Here is a 22,685-nt window from a genome sequence, read left to right as displayed (position 1 = left end):
TAATGTGCGACGGGGCCTTTATGTTTTGACTCTTTATTCATCCTGTGCCTGGGCTGTCTCCGTTTCCTTCAGAGTTATTAGTTTCATTTTCCTCACGCACCTCAAGGAACGCAATCGGAAGACTTTTACTGTTAAACCAGCGCTGACAGCTCTGAGTTTGGCTCCGGGCCCGGACACGGCCGGTGTGGACCGGAGCCAGGGAGCTGGTGTTGAGCCGAAGGCCTGGCCAAACCGGTGACCCTCTGAGGATCAAAGCAGAAGCCAGCACATGTTGAACCGTGCCACTAAATAAATTGGTAGCGGGTTATCAGTCATAGACACAGGCCTGGATCGGCCTGGAGAGAAAACTTAGCGGCGCTCACAGGAAGCTTGGCTTATTAGGAAAACAGGCTTAAGGTGTCGCTGTAGTTTCTGACTGTAAAATGCTGCCATTTACTGCTAGCTTAGCAGGGGCTAAAAGATTAGCATTAATGCTAAATGAATGAGTGGGAGAAAATGTGTTTATAAGTGAAATGTGCTTTTTTTAAAGGGAGGTTTTATTAGAAATTCCAGTAGCTAGTTATTTTGTTTCCTTCCAGGTACAGAGTGATGTGTGCCAACAACACCAGCGTCGGTTCACTCTGCAGGAAAAGCTGACATGTGGAAACACAGGCTGGGTGACACTGAAGTTTACAGCCGAGCTTGTTCAGTGGATGTAAATACATGACATGTCACTCTGACCGGGTTCTGGTTCTGTCTGGGAAAAGTCTGGAATCTGGTTTTAGTGCTGGAAAAGACGAGAACAAATATGAAGACCTTCCTTCTTCAATCCCTTTTCTCCATGTTTTCTTCCTCCACCTCTCTTCCTCCTTCTCTTTTCTTCTGTCCATCCTTCTTTGCGTCATTTCTCATGTTTTCCTTTCCCTACTGTGGCCATCCTTACTTCAGTCTTTCTTTTCTTCCCGTCTTTCTTTTGTTCTACTTTAATACCTTTATTTTGTCCATCCTTCCTTCTTTTTCTGTCATTTTTCTTTCTCTTGTCCTCCTTTCAGTCCTTTTGTTCGACTTCCCATTCCTTCTTTCTGCCCATATTATCTCCCTCCTTTTCTTTACATTTCCCTCGTTTTGTTTTACTGTCCTTTCTTTCTTCCACCTTTGCTTCCTTTGTCCTCCTTTCATTCCTTTTGTTCTACTACCCTTTATTTCCTTTTTCCTTCCATCCTTATCTTCCTCCTTTTTGTTTCACCTTGTTTCCCTCCTTTTGTTCTACTTTTCTTGCTTTCCTCCTTCTTGATTTTTCTTTCTTCTGATCTTTCCTTTTGTCTGTCATTCCTCTCCTTTTCTCCTGTCTGTCTTCCCTTCCTTTTGTTCTACTTTCCTTCTCCTCTTTTGTTCTGTCTTTCCTTCCTTCCCTTTTCATTCCTTCCTTGTTTCTTTCTTTCCAAAGAATTATAAAACAAATCAACTTTGTTGATTTTATTTGTATAAGGCTATAAAACTGGGCTATGTTGTGGGATGTAACAGTGATATAATAGAGCTGAGAAAGTAACACTGTGTAGGTAGAACGGTTTGAGTGCAGATGACGGTGAGGAGAGAATCAACTTTTCTCTCTTGCAGCTACATGCGAAGGGGTTCATATTCCATGCTTCCTGTGTTCACAGCACACAAACACACCCGTGCAACACACAGACACATCCATCACGGTCTTTGTCTCTGCTTTCCATTCAGCTGTCGTCCCCGGTTTAACAGACGGGCAGAACGGGGCCTGAATAATTCTCTGATGCTTCTCAACCCTGTGTGAATTCACACCAGAGAGCTCCGAAGCCTGTTGTCTAATGAAACTGGCATCAGGGCCCAGAGAGTGGTGCGAGTGTTGGAGACAGAGAGAGTGGGAGGGAGATAATGGAGAGAGAGGCAGGTGAAATTGTGATAGATGGAACGGGGGGGGCACTAATGAATTGAGTTAGCATTCAGTTTTAGTTAGTGAGACGGTGTGACGTGCAAATATAGCCAAAGGAAAAGGAGTGAAGGCTGTTAAAGGACAACAGTGTGTTTTTGCGGTAGTGGGGGTTTATGTTTGGATTGTCTGTGTTGGACGAGGTTGATGTGATCACTTCCCAAATAAATACACCTCATTTTGGCCAATTAGTTCCACATAAGCACATCCTGGCTTCCCTAAAGCGCCTTCTGATTAGTGCCGCTCCAGCGTCATGTGATGCAGACTGTGTTGCACCAACGGCTTTGGGCACCTGACGTTTTTGGAAAGCAGCAGCTGTGAACATGGGCAGAGAAGCACCGCAACGCGAGATAAGGCCGCGAAGGGGAGGAGAGTACGGCGGATAACACCGCGACAAAAGGGAAGTGTCGGCGAGAGCCGAGTGCTCGAGAGTGTGAAATGTGTGGAAAACGTGCGTACAGATGGTAAGAGGAGAGTATGGATGGAGCAATCAAAGGAAGATTAGAGGAAACACAGCCTGACGTTGATGAATGAGAACAAACAGATGGTTAGGTAGGAGGAGGAGGGGCTTATGGGAAGACAGAGTGAGTGACGGAGCAGAAAGGAGACAGAAAGAGGAATTCCTGTTTTACGTGCGATCATAAGGTTGTTGGAAGACACCAAGTTTGCAGGATTTCTCAAGGTTAAACAGCACATTGCCATTTTTAAAATCTAATCGAAATGCTTGGTATGTACAATAGATGTTAATTTCAAACTATTTTAGCAATAGAAATAATTCCTGTACAACGTCTTGCTAACGTACTTTAATGGGGATGTTGTATCATAGCGTAAGAAAGTATTGCAAAACTTGGAAGATAGGGACATTTTTTCTAGAATTTGAGTAGAGGATGGATGGGGTCATGTATGATGGTATTTTGGGCAACAACCTCCTTCCCTCAACAAACCTTTGAAGGTGGGTCATTACTTTGTCTTCCAGCATTAAATTGACTCGTAACACAAAACCTGGAAACCTAAGGAGTGACTCGATAAGAATCACCTCAATGTCCTGGAGTGGTGTAGAGGGAGTCCAGAGCTGTACCCAACAAAAAATCTTTGGTGGGAACCCAGTGACGTCCCTAACACCTGAAAGATCTGGAGACGAGCTGGATTGGACCAAAATCTCTGAGGCAGTGTGTCCAAATCTGGTCAAGAAATACAGGAAATGTCTCACCTCTTCAATTGTAAACAAAAGTTTCTGTATCAAGTAACTTCTATTTTTCTATTGGATCAAAAACTTATTTCATGTAATAAAACAAAGTATTTAAAAATGAATACATTATGCATTTTTTTAGATTCCATGTCACACAGTCGAGGTGTATGAAAATCAGACCTCTCCATTCCACTCTGTCTTCACTGGCTCTGTGTATCCAGAGATCACGTTTTCGCCCATTCTTCTCCACAAAATAGTTCGAACTCGGGGTACTGTGAACATCTGTTTTTAGGTCTTGCCACAGATTCCCACTGGGCTTTCATTTAAAAAGTTCAATGTGGGAAAGGTGGTCATCTTCCTTCCACTTTTCCATGAAAGCCAGGTTTGTGGAGAGAACAAAAGGTTTTACAAGCCCTGCCGCACTCCTTTTACTTAAAGCCAAAGTCCTCTAACTCCATATCTTTGTCACGGTTCTGATTTTGAAGCGTAGCTGCAGGTGAAACCAACAGAGTGGAGGGAAACTGAGTCGGGTTGTGCGCCACAGAAGAGGGGTCTCTGCTCCATTAGCAGCCAAAGCCAATCCGTCAAGAAGACAGCCAGGACATCCTGCCATTATCGCCGCCTGCCTGACTGCAGTGTATATTTAGAGATTTAGAGGCTTTGCTCCATGACTACGATAATGCTGCAGCGGCTGCGTGAAGCTGTGGGCGCTGGTTCTGAATGGAGTCATGGATAAGAAGGGATGGTGGACAGCTTTGGGAAATCTAGTGTTGCATACAGTAGCCGAGAGGAAAGGATGGAGGATGTAAAGGGCAATGCCTTTGGCTTTTACCATTGAAGTGTAACAAATGCTGATCTGATAGGATCACTCTTGCTACGTTTCTGTCACACAAGTATCTGAGACCGGTGTTCCGGGAGCCATATCGGCACAGGTTGGACTCATCATCCACAAGAAGAAAACCAAAATCCTTCTGATCAACTCCAATTGCATCAACCCAATCACTGTAAGTAGTAGTCCTCTGGAGGAAGTACAGTGTTTCCTTATCATCCAGCCAGGTGGTACACCAGCAGATGTCAAGACGTCCAGCAAACCAGGAGTCACCTTTGTCCAGCTCAAGAATATCTGGGCATCCAGAGAGCTGACCCTGACCACCAAGATCCAGCTCTTCAACTCCAATGTGAATTCAGCACCGCTGTATGGGGCTGAAATCTGGAGGACAAGCAAAGCCTCAAATAGACAAACCCAGACATTTCCGGATCAGCCGTCTCAGTAGGATTCTCTACATTGGGTAGGACAAACTTTGCGATCCGCCAACCACCAACAGCAAACAGACTCTTAGACAGAACCTCCATGGCAAGCAAAAGAGAGGCCGTCTATAAACCTCGAGGCAGACGTCAATAAGATAGGCTACACCTGGGATCTGCTATAAAGATTGGACCAGGAAAAGATATCTCTGGATTACTAACTTTGGCGGCCCATACCCAGGAATGGGATGAAAGGCAAAAGAAAAAGATGACGATCTGAGCCCAGTGTTATAATTTGTAATAGGCAGGGGTAGAAAATTTTTGTCACTCAAACTTTTAACTGTTTTTCTTTTTTGTGTGTGTAAAACATTTCCCTTGATTACAAACCCCATCAACACAGTCAAATTATATAAGACATATAATTTATTCTTAAATCTTTGAAAAACGATTTGACAAGAAGTGTACCTCACAGATGTACTTCTGCAGACTAACTTAACACAAAATGTGCAATAAGTTCATTTTAAAGAGGCAGTATCATGTAAAATCTGAGCAACATTAGTAAAAATGTTGAAGGGTTTATAGAGGGGCCGTGTTGTGATGACTTCCTGAAGGCGGAGTTTCAGAAAGGGCAGGAGCTTCTTAAAGAGACAGAGGCCCAATTTCAAGGCGTTATATTACGAAGTCAAATTTCTTTCGTCATATTTGATATGCTTAGCATTTTTATAACAACTTAAGATAACCTAGTTACTTGATTGTGCCAAAAAATGACACTATGTGCTTGGAAGACTCATAATATTGTCTTTTAATAATTACTAACATCAGATTTTAAGAAGTTACAGAACTCTAACATTCCCAAACTTTTTTTTCTTTACTTTTTGGCTTCTATTTCTTGTTTCAAAAGTTAAAATAAAGCTCAACAGCCTACAAAGAGGAGGAGTACCCATGTTCAAAAATTGATATGTTCTTTCACCACTCTCTTTATCTTGGGGGAGGGAGTCGGTGTCACAGTTCTCATCTTGAAATGAAAGTGCATGTCAAAGAAACTTTGCTAGACATGTCTTCTCACTGTTTTATAGAATACACTGTTTATACAAGACCTTAATTATGCCCATATTAAGACCATTTATCCATGTAAAAAGACGCTCTTCATCAAAGTGGCAGCTTAAAAATAAGTCTGGTAATCATTTCCTATATTGAGCATTTCCAGATCTTGGGTACAACTTCCCCAGATGGTATTTAGTGAATATGTGTCTCTAGTTTTTTTAGCGTTTGTTCTTGCAGCTTTTCTGGGTCTGCCCCACCACCTGGATTAATCCATTTAATCCAGTCAGATGAAATGGATTAGCCCAAAGTCCATAAGTAAAATCAACCAATGGGCTGTCCCAGTCGATAGATATTTTCAATAGACTTTGTTTTATTGCATCATGACATCCTCACATTTGACCAGTGGCAGATGCCAATTTCCACCCCTGGCATTAGGGGTTCATGTTTTCCGTCTACCGGGGAGTGTGACTGTACAGGTGAATCTGACGTCGGGGTGTGTTTTGTCCAGGTAATTCCCAGCTCGGGGCGACCATCGTGGACGCCTTGGACACCCTGTACATCATGGGTCTACACGAAGAGTTCAAGGACGGCCAGGAGTGGATCGAGCAGAATCTGGACTTCAGTGTGGTGAGCAACAACCTTCCTTTTTACTCTGCAAAATTATTTTAGGAGCTTTTATTAAATTGGGACTTCCTTTTTTGGGACACCATATTCAGCCGTAGACTGCGCTTGTTACAGAAGATTTTTGCCAAAGAAATGAAATCCCAAGCTTCTCCTTTCGTTTTGCCAATCTGTTCAGTCACCTGCTGGCTGTGATGGAGCCGTGCCTGATTGACTTTAACTCATGCTAATTTGTTGGGTTTGCAACACGCCATTTTGTGCAATTACCTGATAATATGCAGATGTTGCCAGGCTGTGATGAATGAAACTTCGCTTCTCTCCCTTGTTAACATCCCACCGTCACCTCAGAGGTAATCTGCCCTAGTTAGGGTAGAATCGTTTCAATGACATGTCATGTTGTCATGGAAGAACTGAAACAACAAGGCACGTCACTTAGGGCTGCTTCATCATTAAGAGAAATCTTAGTCATATTTATTTTTGATTAGGCTTTAAATCAGTATTGAAGGTCTGCTAAATTTTGAGGATTTGTCCATCCTCTCTGCAGCTCATCTGATTTATTTTCCTGCTCCAGTCCTCCTTTTGTTACCAGATGTCTCCTTTTTTATGTTTCTCTTTTATAACTTTCTTTTACCTTTTATGGTTGCTTTTCTCCTTTGGAATTTTCTCTCTTTTTTTTTTGTGTAATGTTCACTCTGCCTGCCGTTTCTCCTTCTCAGTAACACTAAACGTTAACAGTTTAATTTTTTTATTTCTTTTCCCTCCTCATCTGTTATGTCCGTCTCGTCTTTTTATTCTCCATCTGTTCCACTGTCAGTTTTTCCCCCCTCTACAAACAGCAGTCCTTCTTTGCATTGTGTTCTTTGTACATCTGCCCTATGGTCTGTCTTGTTCCTAACTGCGTGTCTTTTTTATCTTCTCCTTCTGTCATGCAGTCTTTTTTAAGAAAACTTACAAAAAAGAGTACTTACAAATCTCACACCTTTTCCCATTTTTTTTCCAATGAAAAGCATATACTTTCATGTGTTTCTTTTTTATTTATTTATTAAATTCAATTACATTTCCTTTTGGAATCTGTTATTTTTGAATTTGAATTGATTTATTGCGATTTTAAGTTTCAAATAATTTTCAAGTGGAACTTTTTTTGAGGAAGTGAGGGGGACAAAAATCAGGGGGAAAAAAGCATTTTTTAGGGGTACATAGACATGAAAATTTGGACCGATATCAATATCCGATATTAATATTGCTGTTATGGCCAATAACTGATATTTACAGATTTTGCATGTATTTCTCTTTCCTTTTAACATTGTAAGATGACTTTCCTGTTGTGATTTGTCTGCTTCCGTTAAGCATCACACAGTCCCACACTGCATCACTCAAACTCACATGACCAACTCACTCCCCTTACAGACACACAAATGGCAGCAAAATGAAAATCAATGTCAGTTGGTAATATTGACCGATACCCATATGTTTAAAAATGACCGACTTCGGCCGATATCAGTGTTAGTGACAATATATTGCGCCTCACAAACTTTTATTAGCCTTTTTTACTCTAGTGCATCATTCACCAACCTTGTTTTGTCTGCTTTAATCAAACTGTAGTTGGTTTGCCTGGAAAGTCCGGTTTGTTTGTGGAGGTGTGAATGCGCAATCAAACTCTGATGCGAACCAAAAAAGCGAACTCTGATCCGCCTAAAAATCCTGGTCTCGGCTCAATTGAAATGAGCTCTGGTGCAATTTGAATGTATATGTGAACGCCAAACGGACTGGAGAGTGACCACTCCAAAATCAGGAAATGGACTAGGGCATTCTGGGTAAATACAGAATGCCCTAAAACAAATAAGCTAGTCTAGCTCTACCAAGAGAAATGGCTGATGGTCTTTTGCCAAAGAGAAATCCTACAACCTCTATAATCTGATGCTACTCTATTTCAGTTTATGTTTTGTGAAGAAGGAAGTTGCACTCTGTGTCTTATTCAGAGGTTTTATGTTGTTTTTGGTGCAGCGCCATCACAGGCGAGGAGGGAAATAGGTTGTTGAAAGGGTTTGGTTCAGTGCAGTGCAGTGCTAAAGTGAATTGTACCAACTGAAAATGAGACAAATGTTGCAATTTCAGTTCTCAGTCGAACCCAGTTTGCCCAACCATCAGGTGTGAAAACACCGTATAATCCAGGGCAAGAAATTGCATGTATTTGGTAAACAAAGTCCACCTGTGTGGAAATAAATCTCATCTTGAATCACAGGAATCTTTTTTTTCTTCCTCCTGTGATTTTCTCAGCTTTTTTCCCCATCCGTCCAACCACAATTTCACTGCCCACATTTGGTTATCACTTCACCTCTCTCTGCCTGCACTTCATCCCCCCTTTTCTATCAACTGACTACCAAGCTTGTTAGTCCCCCTCCTGAGGCAGTCACAGGGCAGGTAGAAAGAGGGGGCTCCTGCAGCCTGACACTTGGAGGGCTAATTAACCTCCTGATCGCTGTGGTCAAGCTGTGGAATAAAAAGAAGTAATGAACGGAGGGAGCAAGGTCAAGACATAGCCCAGGATAAGTTTTTTGGGGGGGTTTTAAATGAGAAGATGTCAGTTTTGTGCCATGAGTCAACATTGATGAGTGTGGGTTTGACACAAACTCCAGCAGTTGGGTTTTAAAGGTCAAAGATACTGTCAGAGAGAGAAAAACCTTATGAGCGTTACTAAAATGGAGAGAATAGAAACGTGTTCCAGGGAAAGACGTGTTTTTTCAGTCTTGGATTGGCAGTCAGATTGAAAGATGTATTAAAATTGAAAACTTGCTTCTGGAAACAACTGCCTCTTCATGAACAGCCCACAAGTTGGTGGCAGCCCGACAGCAACAGGAGGACGCGAGTGGAGTGGGATGCAAACATTCTGGTGTGAAGCATTAAGAAGGCAGCAGAAGAAGAGAGCCTCTTTGATTCCACAAGAGGGACTGGAGAGGAGAGATTAGGGGATGGAGAGGGAGGAGAAGAGAGGGATGAGACTTGAAGCTTCTGTTAACAAGCTGGAGGAGGAGGGAGGCGTGTCACTCTGCGCTCATTAAGGACTCGGATTCACACCTGCATGCATTAGGCAGAGGAGTGTTGGGTGTTTCTCTCTAATGGTGCAGCATGATGGAAAGATTTGCGTGGATTAGGATGACATCACCCGACCTCTAGGCCTGTTACGATACATTTCTTTTACTGGACGTTAAATGGTCCAGTGCGATAAACGATAATGTTATTGTTTTGAGACCATTTTTTAACGGATATGATTATGATAGTGACATGATGATTCAGTAAGCCTGGCATACTTTACTAGATCACAGATTGTCCCAGAAATTGTTGCAATAAACGATATCGTTGTTTTTAAACCGTTTTCAGCTAATATGAAAGCTATTGCAGCAGGATGAAAAGGTTTTTCTTGTTTATGGTAAATCTGGGCAGAAAGGTCATGACATCACTTGACCTCTAGGCCCGTCACAATAACAAATTTTACTGGACAATAAATTGCCCCAGATATTACTGCAATAAACGATAATATTGTAGTTTTAAGACCATTTTCAAATAAAATGATATATGCATAATTATGCAAGTACGACTAGGCTTGTCTCAATAACAGACTTTATTGGATGATAATAAAACAACAATAATATTGTTGTTTTGAGACCATTTTCAAGTGTTACCAGCATAATAATGTGAGTTTGCTCTCTCAAGTTTGCTCTTTCAGACTCTAATAAACTTTATTTTTGTACAAAACAATCCACACTGGAACTGGAAGACATTTTAAATATCCAAAGTAAAGCACAGCAAACAAAAGCAATAAATAAGGAAAATAAAAACCACACACAACCAAAATAGATTATGAAGTCTCTGTAAACAAAATTACCCTTAAAAAAAACCCCATCAGAATGGAAATGACCAATCTCATTTTCATTTATTACGCGATTAATTGCTTATTGCGACACAGTTACTTACCTGCTGCCCTGGTCCTTTGCTAATCAGGTCTGGAGGGACAGCAGTCTTGAACAGTCCCAGAGAGCCCTGGCGGTGTAATTGGCAGCAGGTCTTACATCACAGATCGTTTGAACCCTAAAGATTGCAGCTGTGCCCGGCCTGCATTAAAGAGCTCCGAGGCTGGCAGTTTGGATTTTCATTTAGGCAATTGAAAGCATCACTCTTGGTCTAGTTTAATTACTCTTCTGCGCCTGCACGAGAGGTGCTGTAATTCTCCCGACTTCTCCCTTCATGGGGTCGCCACGGTAACTCCTCTGCCTCCATCTCTCTCCACCGGCATCCTCCTCTGAACTCCTCCAGCTCTGCCATCTGTCTTTATATTAGCACCTTACAACAGGTCTCACCATCAATCTCTACCCTTCACTCCTTCAGCTCTGCTTCTTTGAAAAATCAACCTTGAAATCGGGCTCCGTCCACTCCATCCTGGCGTCACCATCTTCATTATCTCTCTTGTGTACCAACCAAACGTTTCCATTGGTTGGTTGACCTTCTCCACCAACAGGAGCTCTAGTCCTAGCAGCATTCCCCTTCTTGATCCTACTGACTTTCATGTTTCTTCTTTTGTGTCTTTGTGACCTTAAACTGTTTAATTTTGGTCTTTGCTGGTATTTCTCAAGTCTGTCCTCACAGACCCCTGTCATGCATGTTTTCTGTCTCACTTGCTGTAGAAGCCTTTTAATTATTCACTTATTCAAGCCAGGTGTGTGGCAGAAGAGAAACACATAAAACATGCAGGGCGGTGGTCCCTCATTTATCCACCTACTGTCTTCCACCTTCTTCATCAGTGCAGTCATGTCAAGTTTATTTGTATTGCACATTTCAGCAACAAGGCAGATCAATGTGCTTTACATTGTGAAAATATCCTAAACATCATATAGTCATATAGTCAACGCTTGTGAACGTTTGACAAAATCAGAAACATTTTGTCAAGTGCCATCAATAAAATCATCAGTACACATCAGATATGTTGGTTAATGTTTCGTTTATTATGGATTAAAGCAACTTTAAACAGGTTGGTTGTTAGTCTTGATTTAAAGGAACTCGTGTTTTGCAGTTTTCTGGAAGCTTGTTCCAGATTTGTGGTGCATAGAAGCTGAATGCTGGTTCTGGTTTTGCTTTGCATCCCCAGAACCAGAAGACCTGAGAGGTCTGGAAGTTGATACAACAACAGCAGATCTTTAATGTATTTTGATAATTTTTAAACTAACAACAATATCATATTGTCTCGTCACTAAATTTGAATTAGACCTGCTTATCACCCCTTCCACAAACCTTACAAGTCATGATTGATTGAATAGCTGCCATGCTGGTTTAAGCAGGCACTGAGCACAATGAGGACTGTCAGGTGTCCAGGTTGGATCCTGACACCATAGCTCGACTTCACCTGATGGATGTGTCGGCAGGAGGTCTGGATCCAGCTTCAGCCTCCAGGTTAATAGACTTGGCTAACAATCTCATTAATCACCCGTCTAAGGGTGAGGAGTTAGATCGGCCAACGCAGTAGATCAAGAGAAATTATCTCTAGCTGTTGAGTCCATTCTTGCCCAGTTTGGTGCTTTCATTGTGTGCTAAAATTCTATGAAATTAACTTTACAATATTTTTTTGGCACTAGTGGTTTTTATTCCACATTAATCTGACAGGAAGTGGGGAAAGACATGCGGCAAAGGAACCAATGACGGGGCTCAAACTCGGGTTGCCTGTTGTAGACATTTTGCCACTCAGCGCCCCTGAAATGAACTGTGATGGTCTGACACAGTTAAAGCTGTAATCTTAAACTCTGCTAAGCTTCGTGTCCCTGTCATTCCCCTTTCCATTCGCAGCTTTTCGTTACCTGCGACAGACGATTGTCAGTGGAAAAAAAAATCCCCAGTCTGCTTGGTTTCCTTGCCTCCTGGCTTGATAAGCTGCTGCTGAATTGAGTATTTTGGCTGAGATGCCTGGCTGACACATTCCTCAATTGTCATCAAATCTGACCGAGTTTATGTCAGATTTTGTCTTCTAGTTATGAATCAGAGACATGGTACTTCCTGGACTTTTCAGGAACACTACAAAGTGAATTGACTGTGTAGCTACAGAAGATTCAACCTATTTGGACACATCATTGCACGTGTTCACCTTATGGCAAAGATTACTTCCAAATTCCTTTCATGCTCATCATTTACCACCTAAATATTCTGAAATAATTTGTATCTTTTTTCATGAACTGAAGTAAAACTTACAGGTATCATATGACATCATATTAATTATGCCATTGTATAGTGTGCAAGCCAGTTTGCTATTTCAATCTCTTTCACATAAAGCTTTCTTTGTCTTCATCTTTCTTTCTGTTTTGTCTGACTGTATTTCTCTTTCTGCCTATTTCCTTATCTATTTCTTTGTCTATCTTTGGATTTTTTCTTTTTGTCTGTTTCTTTCTGTCTATCACTTTGATTATTTGTAATTCTGTCTTTTTTCTCTCTGTGTCTTTGCCTTTCTGCCTTTATTTCCTTGTCTTTGTCTTTTAATCTCTTTGTTTTTCTTTCTTCGTCTTTGTGGAGGTAAATTTAAGAAGAGGTGGTGAAAAGATGCCTTCCATATCCCAGAATATGGAAAGCATATTCCTTTCTCTTTCCCCATTTTTCTGTCTCCCTACAATGTTTTCATTATTGGCCAACGGTCGGAGGTTTTTCACCCATCCTCACAAACTGCTGAGTAGTCCTGTTTTTGTTTTCTGGAGATGACACCATTTCCCAAAACCATTTTGAATAAAATGTACAGTAAAACAGAACATCTTTGGGTGCGAACTAAAAGATGGATGCGTCTTTAAGAAGTTCTCACTTTGTGGGTTTTTATTCATTATTTGGTCGTTGGGAGCAAATTCTAGAGAGATCGCACCAGAGATCCCCTGCTTATCTCTGGTGCGCCTGCAAGCTCACAGCGGGTCTTCCTCCCCGCCTGCAGCAGGCTCCATGTAGGAGCAACCAACCGTGATGCTGACAGAACATCCCATGTTCTATCAGTTTGGGTTGTTGGGGTGTAAGCTCTTCGATTAGAAGAGAGGGAGTAGGCATGCATTAACAACTAGAAAATTTCTGAAGAAATTTAGCCGGGGCCTGCCAAGGCGTGCCCGTCGGTTTGGGCCCGGCGTTGTCACGCTACAAATTAGCATCGATGCTAAAGAACGCTGCAACGTAATCAATAGCATGTGGAGAATCACAAGAACGTTAAGTAAGGTGGACGTGCACCATTCAGTATGATTTAAAATTTTGTCAAGGCTTTTATTTTGGAAGTTTTGTTAAACTTCATTTCAAAGGGCCAAACTAATCCCATGCGTAATAGTCCTTGGGTTAAAATAGTTATATAATGCTCAAAACACAAGTAGTTGATGTAAAAATATTAAAGGCTTTTATTTTGAAATGTTTGTTAAGCTTCATTTTAAAGCGCCAAACTAATCCTATGTTTATCAGTGCTTTGGATAAAAAAATCACATAATGCCCAAAAGAGCAAATACCTGATGTAAAATTGTCAAGGCTTTTAATTTGAAATGTTCAGTATGCTTCATTTCAAAGGGCCAAACTAATCCCATGTGTAACAGTGCTTTGGATGAAAAAGTCAAATAAAGCCAAAAAGAGCAATTACGTCATGTAAAAATATTCAAGGCTTTTATTTTGGAATTTTTGTTAAACTTCATTTCAAAGGGCCAACCTAATCCCATGAATAACAGTCATTGGATAAAATCAGTTATATAATGCTCAAAGCACAAGTAGTTGATGTAAAAATATTCAAGGCTTTTATTTTGGAATTTTTGTTAAACTTCATTTCAAAGGGCCAAACTAATCCCATGTGTAATAGTCATTGGGTTAAATCAGTTATATAATGCTGAAAACGCAAGTAGTTGATGTAAAAATATTAAAGGCTTTTATTTTGAAATTTTTAGTTAAGCTTCATTTCAAAGGTCCAAACTAATCCCATGTATAACAGTCATTGGGTTAAATCAGTTATATAATGCTCAACAGAGCAATTACCTGATGTAAAAATATTCAAGGCTTTTATTTTGAAATTATTATTATGCTCCATTTTAAAGTTCCGAACTAATCCCATGTGTAACAGTGTTTTGGATGAAGCCAAAAAGAGCAATTACATGATGTAAAAATATTCAAGGCTTTTATTTTGAAATTTTTGTTAAGCTTCATTTCAAAGGGCCAACCTAATCCCATGAATACCAGTCATTGGATAAAATCAATTATATAATGCTCAAAACAGCAATAATCTCATGTAAAAATTCTCAAGGCTTTTATTTTGAAATTTTCAGTATGCTTCATTTCAAAGGGCCAAACTATTACCATGTGTAACAGTGCTTTGGATGAAAAAGTCATATAAAGCCAAAAAGAGCAATTACATCATGTAAAAATATTCAAGGCTTTTATTTTGAAATTTTCATTATGCTTAATTTTAAAGTTCCAAACTAATCCCATGTGTAACAGTTACTGAGTTAAATCAGTTATATACAGCCCATAGCAGCAAGTAGTTCTAAAGGCCAGTTCAGTCCTGCTCTGTTTCAACTGAGGGTTCCACTATAGATAGAACTACAGTGATGCGTATTTGTAGTCCTAATCATCAGCCAATAGCCTCTTGAGTTCCGTTGCTATGGTAAATAATTTTCTCACCAAAGTGTGAACTGTTAGTGAGAGAGGCTGGGGCAGAGAATACTCTGTTTGAGCCAGCCAGTTGTACTGAAAAAAAGCATTGGGAACAAATCCTTTCCGTTCGGGAACCGTAATACATATTCGAAAAGCGTTTGAAGCGTATGAGAGGGCTATGTGTCTTCTGCGATAGTCCCGAGATTCATATCTGTACCTCCCTCACAGCAATAACAGTGATGAGAGAAAGAAATGTTGTGCCCAGATCTGAAATTCTAGTCAAATACATGGGAGACAGCCTGAGATAGCCTGAGAAAATCCTGTCGCATGACTTTGCTCTGAAGCACCGTGACAGAAAACCGTACGGTCTAGATAAATTTCGAAAACATTTTACCGGAGCAGACAGGCGTATCAATGTGAGGACCGATTTTGATACCAATCGTGCGATATTTGTGGGCGTGATGGCGATTTCAAAATTATTTTGGGGTGAAAAATTGTCTTCATTTCTCACTCTAGCAGAGGGGCACTCAGGAAGATTCACACTCTAATTTTAGGAAAAATGAGAAACTTTGGGTCGCTTAGAGACAAATTGTGGACAAACCGTAACTGGTATCGACGAGCCGTCTTCACTTTCGAAGAGATCACAGACGTATCTACAAAATGAAATTTGAATGGCATTTCTACGTGAATTCGTGACGACACAGAGAATCCTCAAAAATAGGGTATTTGTAGGATTTTTCCCATTGACTTATAATGGGGTTTTTTTCGTAGTTTTTTGCGAATTATGTCGCCACGTTAACCCCGAATCCCACCAAAAGTAATAGCTCCAATGGCGTGAATTTTCTGCACGTTTTGATACCTCATTTGTAGGTGTGCACGCAGCGGTATGAGCCGCATTAACGGTTACGGAAGAAAAATAAATAATACTTAAAGAGACGCTTTCTGCCGGCAATAGTAATAGGTTCCTGCCATTGCTTTGCATGGCAGGCCCCAATAACGTCCCAGATAAGTATGAGCAGAACAGACTGAGCCACACTCCCAGACAGGCTGCAGCCACCATGTTCTTTTTGCCTTTAGCAGAAATGTTGCAGACATTTGCTCTAAAACGTTCTCAACTTTCATGTGACCTACTCTTCCAACTAGAACCACTTAGAGCTGCACTCACTTCGAGTTTATCATGTAAAAAAAACGGCGTCAATCAGTCCTGCTTCAAACAGATCATGAGAATAGAGGGAGGTTGTTCAAAGGAAGAACGGATCTCCATGCATGAACCACACTGTTCTGTGAAAGAACAGCAATCTACTGATAATGAAATGGCTGTGATTGAATATGAGATGGAGCTTAACAAGAAACTCTCCTTTTTTCACTAGATAAGTGTATTGTAAAGGTGTCTTAGCAGCCTATTACAAGTCCTGACATAAAAGGGCAGAAATCACACAGTCAATGAGTAAATGACAAGAGAAGCTTCAGAAACCGCGTTAGGTAACAGGAAGTGACACTTATTGGCTTATAGGCTGCATTCATGAACCCTAAGTACAAACAAAGCATTGTAAGAGCATTTCCTTTAAAATGAGCTCACTCAGATTGTATGTAAAGCGCCTATCTTCTGCAAGCAACGTTACATTTCAGTATGTGAGGATGAATTCCTTAAATCTGTGGAGGGATACATTCTAAGAGCTGCAAAATGTTATGAAAACGTCGGACGACAATGGTTTTGCATGTTGCTATGACAATATTGGCTGCCATTGTGATTCTCCTGTCACTCACAGCGAGCTAAAGTGTTTACATGTCCGCCATGATTTTCTGTGTCTTCAGTTTGTTTCTCTTGTTTTCCCAGAATGCCGAGGTGTCCGTATTCGAGGTCAACATTCGGTTCATCGGGGGACTCTTGGCAGCGTACTACCTCTCTGGACAGGAAGTAAGTGCCTTACGCTTTTCACTGTAACTTTGGTTTGAATGTTATCGTCTTTGCAACTGTTAGAAATGTGATCAGCTCAAGCAAGTGGGTGAAAATGTTGGAACTTGAGCAGTTTTTTTTTTTTCTACTTGCCTCTGAGATTTGAAAACAAAATTGTAGGAGAAAACAGATTTACAGTGAAGTCTGTCCCATTAACATTACTTGATACGTGAGATTTTTTTTTTTTTGCCAAATCAATACTGAAATAAATTAGATTTTGCGTCCGTCCTTGTTAGTAGCATTGGAGAAATAATAATCAGTAGAAAGTTCTTCAGGTCATCCCCCCCAGTCCTTGAATGACATAAAAGTTGATCTTGTTACAGATTTTAAACCCACATTTGCTCTGAAAGAGACTGTTTATATGGGAAAATACCAGGCAGGAAGTTACCTGCAGAGTTATTGCAATTTAAAAAAATGTTCCCTCTAAAATGAATGTTTCTCCTTTTTTTCCCCAGAAGAAAAAAAAGAGAAACATGCAATACATCTAAATACAACTATTTAGCTGTATTGTAAATAGTTGAGGATCAAACATCTAAAGCACACTATCATCCTCCATCCACTTCCTGTCGTCTTCTTCATCTTTTCTGCCAGTAGTAACATCTGGTCGTTGATCATGTGACTCGTGATCCGGAAAAGTTAATGTTGTAATTTTGGAAAGTATGCTAATTTCGATACACCCCAATAACCACTTTTTCCTAGCACAAAAACGTTTTATTGAAAAACACGTTTTCTTTTTTTAAATTGTCGTGTTTCCATTAGGCGAACTTGTTTTTGTAATTCCAGCTTAGAATTTTTTAAACTGACAAACAAAAATTAGCCAATTCTCTGCAACCCGAACCCCCTTATCCCCCGTCTCCTTCACTCAGTCAACTCCACCCTCTTCACCCAAACATTCATCATTGCCCACTAGAGTAATAACCGAAGCTGTGGGTGGTGGGAAAGGAAGGATATGAAGCGTGGGAGGTAAAGACAGTGATGGAGGGAGCAGAGGGGAGAGGTGCGCTGGGACTGTGAAGATGAGTGGAGGATGTTTGGAGGTGATTGTTACTGCTAAAAAAAAGAAAGAGGGAATGACAATGATGAATAGCTGAGGGACGATAAAAGCAGGAGGAACTGATTCTTCACTCTGTGGACACGTTCTTGAGCAAGGCACTTAACCCTCCCAACTGGTGCAGTCAGCCTGCAGCAGAGAGATGGCTTCATCTCAGGGGAGTCGTTATGTACCTCTGTGTTAATAGTAAAAAAAAAAAAAAATAGTAAGCAAATGTGAGCGAGAACCTCTGGATCAGTTAGCGACCCGGAAGCTGCCATCCCCCCACCCTCTCCGCCGGTCTCCACACTCTTACTGCTCTTGAAGTTGTGCAGCCCGACCTTGTTAAAGCAGTCCCCCGGCGCTGGGCCTCATGTCCTCAGCGGTGGTAATAATCTGCCAAGCACCGCTCTAAGCATCCTTGGCAACACGTCCTTGGCAACACACTCTTCCCTGGGGAGCGCACCTACTCAGCCAGGTTACACACTGCCAGGTCAGGCTTCGAAAACGAGGAATGAGTGAGAGACTGTGCGCTCTGCTGCAGGAGGTGACTCAGCAACTGATCGCATATGATAATTTAGCTCTGACCTACTGCCATGACATGTATTGTTATGTAAAATGTAAGTTTTTGTGCTTTACATCACGTTATGTTATTCTCATATCAAAAACAGATCTGGAGTGTTGCTTATATTCATGAAATCCTTTAATCTCCATGGCAACCTTTCAGCTGCTCGAAGCGTCTTGTTGGTCCTAGTGCCATCTTCAGGAATAAAGCTCCTCCTTAGAGCTGCAGTTTCCAAGCTTCTGCCTCACAGAGCAGCCCAACCTCATAAACTCCTCCACTCAGCTCCTTCAGACTAGCCAGCAGCAATTAGCAAACACCTGGTGGAGCTGAGCATCTGCTGAGCTCATTATAGGAGCTACTTCTCAGTGAAACACTGGTAAAAGATTAATAAAGGAGCCATGTTATGATGACTTCCTGAAGGCGGAGTTTCAGAAAGAGCAGGAATTTCTTAGAGACAGAGCTCCAATTTGAAGGTGTTAAATTACCAAGTCAAATGTTTTTCAAGTCATATTTGATATACTGTATACAGCATTTTTCTAACGACTGTAACAATTACTTGATTGTGCTGTAAAATTGAATTATATGCATGGAAAACACATAACACTGCCCCTTTAAGAACAGCCACTGTCAATTGTCATTACACTGGCCCGATAGTTTAATCCTGAGAATAAGTTGAACTCTTTGACTTTCGGAAACAAATACTGAAATTTACTTGTATTTTTTTTTATGACAATGGAATGTAACATAATGATTTGATTGTGCTATAAAATAACATTATGTATATATAATCCATAATACAAGTGACTATTTGAGTTATATTTGCCTTTAGTTTAATCAATCTGAATAGTTTTTTTTCTCATGGACAAATGGTCACTACCCAAGTTAAGAACCAACACAGAGATTATAAATAGAAGGTGGATGCCACTAAAATTACTCCTTGTTTCTTTAAAAATTGTTGAGTCAACATATGTTTTCAAATGAAATTTTGCGACAGTTGTCGACAGAGCCTGCCTGATATGCAGAGGAAAATCGTTCCATGCGCATTTTGAAGTACGACATTCGAAAAGGTTGTTGGAAACGGCAAAATCCAAAACAACTTTCTCAATTTTGCTGAGACGTTTTTACGCTTGCTTGAGGTGGTTTTCTGAAAACGAGTGAATTCAATAAAGAGGACGTATAAACACATTTTGTGAATAACTCTTAGCATACCCAACATTCCCATGCACTGGTTTGTCTGTGCCTTACCAGAGGCATGAAACTTGGAATACTTTCCAGATCCAGACCTTCAGTTCGGAGGGGATCACTTTCAATTTTTCTGGGATGTGTGTTCCATTCTAATTATCTAATTAGCACTTTATTTTCTTTTTCTTTTTTGCAACATTTTAAAAGTTAACTCAACATTTGCATGACAGTTGGATGGAAACATAGCTCATCTCTGCGAAGCCTGTTTCAGCAAACTTTGCCTACTGATAAAAGTATCTTACCTGGAGATTTGAGTTCACAGTAAAATAAAATCCATTTAAGTTTGAGGTTGTGGTGAAATGTATCGGAGGTCAACGGGCTTGAGTCCTACTTTTTAAGGCCTCCTGTCAGTCTTTGATATCACAGCAGGTCTTAAAGAGTCTAATAACCAGAGGAAGCCGTGCTGTAGTGGGCGGACTTGGGCGAAGCGGCTGAACAGAGTCCGGCTCTGCGTTGGAGAGGCTTCTTGGCTCATTTAGAGTTTTGATGTTTCTCCCACACAAAGGTCATCTCTCCGTCTTCAGCCACCATCTGCAAATTTCCCCTTTGGCTTCTGTGCTGCGTTTCATCTGCAGCCGCTCATTATTAAATGTGAATAACATTTCGCAGGTTTTACTCAGGTCTACCACGCATTTCCAAAGCTGCCAACGGCTACACCAAAAAAATAAAATGAAATAAGTAAACGCCCAAATGGTTGGCTCTAATCCTGTCATCAGGCAAACGAGAAGGGTGAAATGGTTTTATTTGTTTTAGAACAAATAGAGATCTGATGCAAAGGGGGGGAAACGAATTAGGGACGAGGAGAACAGAGACCGATTGGCCGAGGCGAAAGAAATACAGTTGGGAGAAGAAAAGTGGCATCATGTAGAGAGGAAGAGCAGGAGATCAGTATTCAGGAGGAAGTGGTTCGGGTCTCGGAGAGATCTCGGAGGAGCAGTGATGGATTGTGTTTACTCCCATGTCTGTCTCTAGCTTTTCTCCTTTGTCTCTGTGTTATTTTCCTCTAATGTCGCCACCATGTTTTTTTCCCCCTATGGTCATGCTTCTTTTTCCTTTTTCTCTCCTGTTTTCATCACTTCTATCTTGAACTTTCCACCCGCCTGCCTGCATAAAGCAGAATGCATGGATCATAGATTTCTTCTCATTTGCTTTTAAACGTAATATAACATTGTTCCTATTGCCACTTTTAGATGTAATATGGAGAATTGGCAACAGAAATCACCAGTGACTTTATTTTCTATGATGAGTTAAAGTTTGAATTTAATTTTTTTTTCGAAAAAAGAGAAACTGTTTAAAACTGAGGACAAGAACACAGTAAAAATGTAGTCTTTGCGGAAAAAAATAGTTATAATTACTTTTGTGGTTATATTTTCAATAAAAACATAACTAGGAATGGGACGATTACCTGTATCAAGGTATAACATATTGTGAAAAGTTACAGTTTCCAAAACCTCTTTTTAGATTGCTAAAATTTTACGTCGGCTGAAAGGAAAGCTTAATCGCTTTTCCCTTTGGATTTATGTTCTGTCAGGAAAGCACAGATGGTAATGATGTGCAAAATATAGTTACTGGCACCCATTAATCTAATGAAATGTTTGTGTTTTAAAGCTGCAGTTACTTAAATACAACCAGGAAGTCTGGAGGCTCTGAGCGGACTATTTTACCAGCTGATTTCCACTGGTTATGCTTATGTTACTCTGTAAAGACGAGAAATGTAAAGGGTAAAAAGTAAAAGTTTAAAACTACTTCAAAATTTACAGTGGAAACCAGATACTTTCATTCACTATGAACACATTGGTAATCATTTTTTCACCGTCTAATAATCAGACAAAATGTTTTGGGTCAGGTAAGATTATGAACATGGTTTCTTTTAGCTACCTGGTAAAAAGAAATTCAGTTTCAGAGTTTCTTTGCTTGCACGTTGTTCAAACAAATATTGAACCACATTTTTCACTTCTGATACCAATAAAGATAGGTTTGAGGTTTGGTATCGGCTAATACAGAAAGACGGTTCTGAATTCAAAAAAAGTTTTTTCTTGCTTCATAAACTTTGTCAAACATGTAAAAACAACTTTCATTTGTTCAGTCAGTAGAATTAGAATTATAACACCAAATGTAAAAAAATAACCACAACAAACCTTTCAAGTGGTTGAGTGCAATTAGGAAATCTAAATATAATCTTACAGGTCCAGTTCCTCAAAGGTACGTCTCCATTATATAAGCGTGTACTGTTGAACTGCTAATAGCAGAAGTTGTCCACATGTAAGGCCACTGTTGATTGTTCTGAAATTGGACTTCCAGATGTGTACAACGGGTCTGCAGCAGCGTTGTTAGCAGCACAATCATCCACTGTTAGTATGTGAAGTTAAGGCATTGTTTCCTTAGAGTGAGGAGAGCACTTACAGAAAGGGCTTCTGGTGTTGTATTAATGCTTCAATTATAGAACTGGAGAAAGCACTGTTATTTGCACAAATGGCTCGGTTCTCAAGTGCGTGCATGTGTGTTCCCCTCAGCATGTTTGCATATTGTACCTGAGGTCAGAGCAAATCTCTCAAAGCAAAAGGATTTATATCAGTTTTTTTTATCCATGAACATTGTGTGGGTGGGCTCTAATTCTAATAAAACCTCCAAACGAGGTGTTTTTCATTGTCCCTCTTGGTGTTTAATCACGACACATTCGTCTCCCTATCTCGGCTCTTTAGAAACATTTTTCTTTCTTCTTGTTTTCGCACCTTGCCAGGCTTATTCAGCTGAGGAAAAAAGGCAAGCAATATTTGCATTTAAGCTGTAGGTGCTCTCCTAATTTGGTTTGCAGAGAGTTTATGAAGCCACGATGTGAAAAAGCCTAAAACTGAAACTTGGAACTTGCTATAAATCAAGGCGGCTGAACTACAAAAAGAGCTACCAGATCGCTCTGCTGAAGATGGAGATGGAACAGCAATCAGTACTCATGAGCATTTTGGAAAAGTTTGGACTTTGAGTCCTTTCCTAACCCTAACCCTGCCACTACCCATTTATTGACTGGTTATTGTCAATAAAGGCCACAAATTCTGGACACATCCAGCCATCCATCAATCCTAGTACTCATCTATCTATTCATCACTCTGTCCATCAATCCATTCTTTCACCTACCTGTCTCTTTGTACATCCTTGTTCATCCATCCATCCTCCAGTCAATGCATTTGTACATCCAACCATCTGTCTATCCTTGTTTGTTCATCCATA

At 40.5% G+C, this 22,685-nt stretch overlaps 1 protein-coding gene across 2 annotated transcripts in view; it reads left to right on the top strand.

Annotated features, from left to right (window-relative positions):
• Positions 1–22,685, top strand: part of man1a2 (mannosidase, alpha, class 1A, member 2) — a 137,176-nt gene that overhangs the window by 69,738 nt on the left and 44,753 nt on the right. For both annotated transcript variants that reach the window (XM_032568166.1, XM_032568165.1), the window contains exons 5-6: positions 5,923–6,041; positions 16,504–16,584. In XM_032568166.1, coding sequence (XP_032424057.1) covers positions 5,923–6,041; positions 16,504–16,584 — 200 coding nt within the window. The remainder of the gene's footprint in view (positions 1–5,922; positions 6,042–16,503; positions 16,585–22,685) is intronic.

The sequence above is a fragment of the Xiphophorus hellerii genome, chromosome 7, assembly GCF_003331165.1.
Source record: "Xiphophorus hellerii strain 12219 chromosome 7, Xiphophorus_hellerii-4.1, whole genome shotgun sequence".
Taxonomy (NCBI): domain Eukaryota; kingdom Metazoa; phylum Chordata; class Actinopteri; order Cyprinodontiformes; family Poeciliidae; genus Xiphophorus; species Xiphophorus hellerii.
Note: the sequence above shows the minus strand (reverse complement) of the source record. Positions and strands in the feature narration are given on the sequence as shown.